The sequence below is a fragment of the Odontomachus brunneus genome, unplaced genomic scaffold, assembly GCF_010583005.1.
Source record: "Odontomachus brunneus isolate Ranch 3 - 2012 unplaced genomic scaffold, Obru_v1 Obru_scaffold_088, whole genome shotgun sequence".
Lineage (NCBI taxonomy): Eukaryota > Metazoa > Arthropoda > Insecta > Hymenoptera > Formicidae > Odontomachus > Odontomachus brunneus.
The window spans coordinates 956965-964536 of NW_022639538.1; the positions used below are offsets into that span (position 1 = coordinate 956965).

The 7572-nt window shown below is 40.5% G+C and overlaps 1 protein-coding gene across 1 annotated transcript in view; it reads left to right on the plus strand.

Annotated features, from left to right (window-relative positions):
- LOC116848061 (RNA binding protein fox-1 homolog 2-like) overlaps positions 1–7572 on the plus strand; it is a gene marked incomplete at its 5' end in the record, with an annotated part of 462314 nt that overhangs the window by 174059 nt on the left and 280683 nt on the right. The window contains one exon of the mRNA XM_032823807.1: positions 289–331. Coding sequence (XP_032679698.1) covers positions 289–331 — 43 coding nt within the window. The remainder of the gene's footprint in view (positions 1–288; positions 332–7572) is intronic.

Consider the following 7572-nt stretch of genomic DNA (forward strand, 5'->3'; position numbering starts at 1 on the left):
ATATATATATATATATATATATATATATATATATATATATATATATATATATATAGTTCACATACACGCACATATAAATTCTGTTTTTATTATCTGTTTCTGCATTGATTAAATATCAATCAATGCTTGCTAGTCGTCTTTTTTAGCTATATTTTTTGTAATTTTCTAGATAATTCCCGTTACGAGACAATTTTCTGTTTTTTTTTTAAATATTCGCGTAATATATAATTTCTACTGTAATATATAATTGAGAAATTAACGAAGACCCTTCTGCTCTTTTTGTTGCAGGTCGAATCACCGCGCCAAAACGCCACACCGAATAGCACACATTGTGAGTACCCGATAAAATTTCCTCAAACATTATTTCGCGATTGATACGTCGTTATTAGGATATGACATTAATCCGGGGCGACATTCCGTCGCAAATGCGAGATAAAATATGATTGAAAATATTCAGTAAGAATTTAATAACGCGCGTATTTCGAGGATATGAACGGTTTTTACGTCGTTGCAGCGTCGACATTAACGCTGTTAAAAGGGAGAACTCCTTTAGCGAAGCCATCAATATGGCAATCGACGCGATTTTGTGTATCGACTTGTGCATCCTTTGCGCAAGTATCCTTAATTGTAACGACGATTCCCGATGATTTTCTCTCGGTCGTCGACTCGATCCGGCGCTTTGACAATTTTTAATCCCCCAGGCGTTTAATCCAACTTAATTCCGCGACAAATTTAAAGAACACTTCCTCTTTACGGGGCCGGTGTATCGATTTCACCCGAACCCTGACACGAAAACTTTAATTCGTTTTCTTCTATCCTTTTTGGTCAGACCGCAATAAAAGGAAAAAGGAGACGGAAAATAAAGGCGGTCGCCGATGAATCGTAATGTCGAGCATATAACGTAAAAATCAGTAGAATATATGTTTAATAAATATTTTTCATTTGTTTCTTTTTTATACTCGCATCGCGAATTGAAGTGTTTAACACTAAAATCTGAGATTTTATACACAATGGATTCTTACATGCGAAGTGAACAATTATATTTTGTCAGTAAGAAATCCTTACTTTGCAATTCGTCGAAGTAACGCGAGTCGAAATTTGAGCTCGACATTAATCCGCAAATTCTGTCGAATTTGATGAAGAATCTTGAGAAATAAGCACAAGCTATTGTCTTTTGATGCTACACACGAAGAAAATATTGTAATGAAAATTACGTAAAGAAATTACAATGTCTTTTGTAAAAAGCTGGATTATATAAGTTGTAGTGTAAATTAAAACTTGAATCAAACGAATGTGTGGTAAAATATGATCGAACCAGAATTCCGTTGAAATTACTAGAATTCAACTCAAATTAACAAGATTCTGGTTAATTAGAACTTTTCAAGTTGAACAATTCTGTTTGAATTTCTGACTCATTCATATTTTACTAAAAATTTGTTTAATCTAACCAAATTTTTTTCCCTTGTAGAATTAGACGATTTACTTTAATATTAAAGAAATTCGAGCAATTACAATTTCAAACAAGTATATAGTAATTTTGATCATAAATAGCCCATATGATTATAAATGGTATGGTCCAAAACTACAAAATTGTATTGTAATTTTCATTGCAATATTATTCCCGTGTATACAAATTATTATTTATACCTATTGCTATTTGTTGAAGATTTTAAAGCATTTATTTAGGAATTATTTAATATTCTGCTATCGAGTCTCCATGTTGAGGCTCATATATATATATATGTGTATATATATATATATATATGTATATATATATATGTATATATATGTATATATATATGTATATATATATATATATATATATATAAAAGGAGAACTGATTTTTATCTAAGACTTGTTTAACATTTAGTTATCTCCACGCGTCGGAAGTCTGTCAAGTTCCGAGCGCGTTGATCGTCGTGATTTCTCGGCCACCGGATGTGTTTGTCATTGATTGGCGAACGACGACGGTTGGTGATTGGCGGGGGGTGACTTTGCCGATTGTTTTGGTACTCTCGCGCGTCGCGTACTTGTCCGTGATCCAAGTCATTACGTCTCGAGCCGACGAGCCGCGCACACACTGCGACGCGGGACACGTGTATCGTGCGTTGTTTATCGTTCCCGTACGAGAGTGATTAAAACATTTCGTCGCCTATCGAAATACCGAACCGTATCCTCGTCGGCGTCGCGTTAATTAACACGTTTCTCTGATCGTATCCACGCGAGTTTGTCAGTGATCAGTGCCAGTGAGTGTATCTATATGTGTGACTGAGTAACTGAGTGAGCATCCGGAGCCACGGAACAGCCAGGAACAGGACGTTGGACCAAGAAGGAGGAGGACAGAATATCGGACAACGATACATCGTATTCCCAGGTATGTGCAATCATTTGCTCTGCAGGAGGTTTCCGTTTTCAACGGACGTTTAACGAATTCGCGAGAATAAAGAAATACCCGAGTCGAAATTTAGGCCGACATTCGTAATCCGTTATCATTTGATAAGTGATTATAGCTTTATTAATTTTCGATTATTCTGACCTGTTTTGTCCGTACTTATTTATACATCATTTCATAGAAGAAACATTGATCTAAATAGCCAAATAAAGAGCTGCGAGTCTGCAATTCATTATTTCTCAATCGAAGATCTTATGAAGTTTACAACTAGGAATATCGGCCTATTAGAATCCAATGTAAATCTCGCAAGTGTTGATTTTTACGTCCAATAATGTTGCTTGGACTGCGACTTTGTTTACATCTGTCAACGTTTCTTTTTTCGATTTGTCACTGTACGAAATCAAAATTTACATCTCTATTAAAGTAAATACATTAAAGTAAAAGCATTTTTGGACATATAACTGTTATATTTATCTTTACAGCTTCGTCCTTATCAGCTCTTTTAAGAGCTCGTCGCGACTTCTAGTACTAAAAGAAGAAAAAAAGAAGTTATAAGAATTAAAAAATGTGTTCTTTCTGTCTCCCATACCTATTAATTTTTATCAGATTATTTAATATTTGCTTATACATCGTATATATACTTTATCTGCAATTGAATTTTGTATAATTCGAAATGTACAATTTATATATTATAAAAGTTGATGTGTGTTATATAATTAATATATCGCTGCTTGAAATTAAGAATAAAGATTAAATATACGAAGTATTGAGATAATCAAATATTAAATAATTCTTGAACAAATACTTCTTCATAAGTTTCTGAAGAAAACCTTAGTGAACAACTAGAGTTTGTAATATCAAGGTAAGATAATAATATGTGTAGCGTTGTATCTGGAGATTCTCTATTAATTCTTCAAATTCGATCTTGTATTTGCAGGATTAATGTAGAATCAAATTTCGTCTCAGGAATATTCTCGTTATTAGCTCTCGACTTATTATTAGCGGATTGGCACATTGAATGTTATTTCTTTTTTATCAGTCCGGAAATTGGAGCGATTTATTCTACGAATAAATACAATGAATTGAATTTGCTTTTAAATATTTATGCTTTATTATCCATGCTATTATATCGAATAAATATATAAACCGAAAAAGTCACTAAAAATATCTATTTGTTATTTTTAGTGAAACGCGAGAGAAAGAATTGGTTGAAACAAAGTTATTAATTTGGCATTAGCGTGTCGAAATATTATCCCTGCATTACGTTGTTCTCCCCGAAAATGTCATCGCGAATTACTGATCGTGTTAAAAGTAGACGTCACAAGAGGGGAACGTGAAAACCTTTGTATCGGTCTTCTCGCAACTAAAAGAGCCGCCTCTCAAGGAGCTCTGACGCGGCAAAACACAACATTCGATCAATCGAGTGACTTTGAGGCGAACGGGAAATCGCTCGCAGGTGGTCGAAGGTAGAGGATGAAAATCCCTCGCTAATTGCGTCAGTGATCGCGCTCGCGTCATAAAAGGGAACGAACAAACGGAAGGTGGCCGACAGTAGCAGCTGTACGGCGCGCCAAATCCGGCAGGAAGAAAACTGGCTTAATCCTCTTACGAGCGTCGCGGGGACCGCGCGGAAAATGGCGGTTCTTCGCTTGACCTTAAACCCGACAGTAACACGCGATGGAAGACACGGAAACGCAGTGAGAGCCGTGCGAATTTTCCCGAAACGCGCGGGTGTCGGCGAGGTCTTGTCGCATGCAAAGTCGCGCGAAGGAAAACAGACCGTATCGTGCTAATCTCTTTATCCGGTCGGGCAGGGAGGGAGGGATCGACCATCAGGGAAATAAGCTCGTCTTCGGTGGAGCGAGTGGATGTTTCTCGCCGGAATTGCTTACTCTCGAGACGACACGCCACGTCAGGCTGACATCGCGTTGACTTTCGCCGCGGAGCGACGTTGCATCGATTCACGCCGTCTTGCAATTACTCTTGATTTATGTGTAAACAGTCGCGCCCCGCTTTGCACAGCGTTGAAAAAAGCCTCCACGTCCGAAAGTTATAATTAATTACAGTTGCCGCGCCGCGGGCACCGAGGGCAACGCGGAGGGACGGAGAAGAAGGGGAGACAGGAAAGCGAAAAAGGCGCGAGTATCGATTAACGCGTTCGTGGGATCGTCGAGCTGAACCGCGGCGAAATTCAAGTCGCCGAGAATTGATGCTGCGTCGATGCGTTTCCGTCTTTATCGTCAGGGGAACGAGATTTAAGGGGGATAGAAAAAAGGAAAAGAGAATTTTAACTCTGCACTCAGTACCTCGGAAGAATTTTAATTCGCCCGCTGAATTTTTTTTCAAGTTGAAAGTTAAGCGAACATTTCGAAGTAAAGCTTTGTCGGACTGGGGGCGAGTTGTCGCTTAAGTTGAAGTTGTTTTAGTTTTACGTATCCCTCACTTTATCTCTTTCCCCCTCCATCCCGCCCCTCTGTCTCTTCGTTTCTCTACTGCGCTGGCAACGCAAACTTAATCTTGGCAAAATAAAGAAAGGGAGGTTGTGAAAACTTTTCGTAATATCACGTGGCAGCTCTTTCTTCTCGTTTCGCGTATAAAAGAGTACGACGCTCATTACGCGCGCGACTTTCGTACATCGCAATCTCGTAAGAAAGTCGCGGAAAATATATTTATATACGCTTGGATTTTTTTAATACAGCGCTCGCGCGAAATTGCGGCTCCTGAGTTAAGAGTAAGGCCCCTTCAGGTTCGAGATTCAAGTCTGCCGGGAGAAAATGCTCGAGCGACACGTATTACATATGTGATCAGGTACATCGACAAGTCTCGAAACGATTCCTGCATTTTGAAATTGCATAACAAAATTCCTTGCTGAATCTTGTAGCGAATAACAGATCACCTTCGGCGGACTTTAGAGACAAGCGTCTTGAATTGTTATATATCGAGTAATGGATTCTCAAAGACGAATTTTCCTACTCGCGCGCGGTTGCACGGCACGGGATTGGAGCTTTCGAGAAAGAGAGAGAGAAAGAGACAGAGATAAAAAGAGAAAGAGCGCGAAAATAATTGCGCGGACGAGGGCGAAAATAAATCCCGCGCTTCCGGCAGCTCCCGCCGCTGCATTAAGTTTATGCGTCTACTCGGCTTTTATATCTCGTCTTATACGAATTTCTAAATTCTCCCGCGAGAGAGACCGACCGGAGGGAACTCCTCTCATCCCGCCGCGGCCGCCCGCCGTCCCGCTGTTTCCTTTCTCCTCCTCGTCGGGGAGGCCCTAAATCTTATCGCCCACCAGCAGTCCGGCGGATACGGCCCTGAGGTCGGGAATTGAAAACGCACCGGGGGCATGAGGGAGATTCGCGAGATCGTAGGTGAGGCGATATTGGGCAAAGCCATTTCGAAGGGAGGGATTTCCTGGGAGAAAATCGTGCGATTGAATTAGAATCGTGGATATCCGGGGTATTCCAGGGACGTGAGAGGGCAGACGAAAAGGAGCAGGACGCGGAAAGAAGTGTGTCCATGTGTGTGTCACACACAGAGAGATAGAGAGAGAGAAAGAGAGAGAGAGGGGGGGGAGGGGGAAAGGTGACGGGAAAGTAAAGAGAGAACAGTCGCGTGAAAAGCCAGTCGCGGGAAAAGCGAAAAATGCTTCTCGACGAAAATCCCACCTAGGCTCGCTCGTCCCAGGGATGTGGAACGGATTACTAACGGAAATGTTTTAATAATCTCGCAGTCGCATACGGATATCAGAGGAGTAAAAGATAAAACGAGAAAGTGAGTAAGAGATAACGCGCGCGCGACAGAGAGAAAAAGGTGGAAAGGATAAAGGTAAGAGGAACGAGGGGACGCGTTCTGGAAAGTGCGAAGCCACGCGACGAAAATATTTCATCGTCGCGTTTAATTGCTACGAATAACTCGCGTAGCTTTACGTCCGACGCACATTAGAGAAGTAATTAAAATAATAAATTCACATTTAACGCGCGCTCGCGCGCGAGACAGCTCCCGAGGTTACACGCAAACAATTTTTCCCGTCGCCGCGTTGAGAGACGGTTCGACGATTGTCGCGCAATTCGACGACTCGCAGCGACGCTGAAGATTGCCAATCGCGAATTTCCGCCGTCCTGTGCGGCGCGACGTTGTCATTTTGTCGTTTTTGTCATTAAAACGGGCATCGTGATTATATCGTCGTCGTTCCATTCTCGATATCGCCACGCTCGTGATCACGCTCCGTATCGTTACGTGATTACGTCGCTTGTATTGCACATACAGTCGCGTTAATTATAAACAACAACGGCGAAATTGATGCTCGAATTATTACATAACTGTTACCCCTCTCCTCACCCACCCAGCCAGCCTCCCGATGTAAATTACACGCGCACCATGAAATCGCAAAAACGAATCGCCGATCTACAATCAAATCTGTATCACAGACGAAACACATTATGCGGAGAGAAGCGAGACACATTTTATACTCGCACATTCGGCTCGTGAATGTGGCTCGGGAAAATTTGCGGATAGAACACTTCAAAATTTATTGTCGAGTACAGAGGGGACCCTCTTTTCGATCCAATGACGAAATACCGATCAGTTCTCTCCAAGCTTTTGTTAGACAAAAACTGCCCAGAATTTTCTTACTATGTTTTAATTTCTGCACTGCGTGTGTGAAGGAAAAAATATCTAAGAAGTAAAAATAGTTTATTCGATAGATATTAATAACCTTTACTTATACTGGTATGAAATATTTTTTAAATGAGAAAATCTATATTTTCTTAAAATCTTAGCCTTTTAAAATGTTTGGTTTATTCGTGAATTTTGGTTTATTAATGAAATTTCTGGCGAAATATGAGTGAAAATTCCGGTTAAAATTCTGAGAATTCTGTTCAAATTAACCAGAAATTTTGTTCAAAACTTCAATCAATAATTCTAATTACCAGTCTTTCTCTCTCCCGAAAAATGTTCTATTCTAGATTGACGTCAAACGCGCGCTAAATTATCGGGCGGATGAGAAGAGGACGACACGTGTCGTGTCGTGTTATTAACGTTAGATCATTGTTTTCGCGCGCACTCATTTGCTCGTTAATTAACTCCCTGGCGAATCTGATCTTTCGGCGACGAGGAAGAGAGAGAGAGAGAGAGAGAGAGAGAGAGAGAGAGAGAGAGAGAGAGAGAGAGAGAGAGAGAGA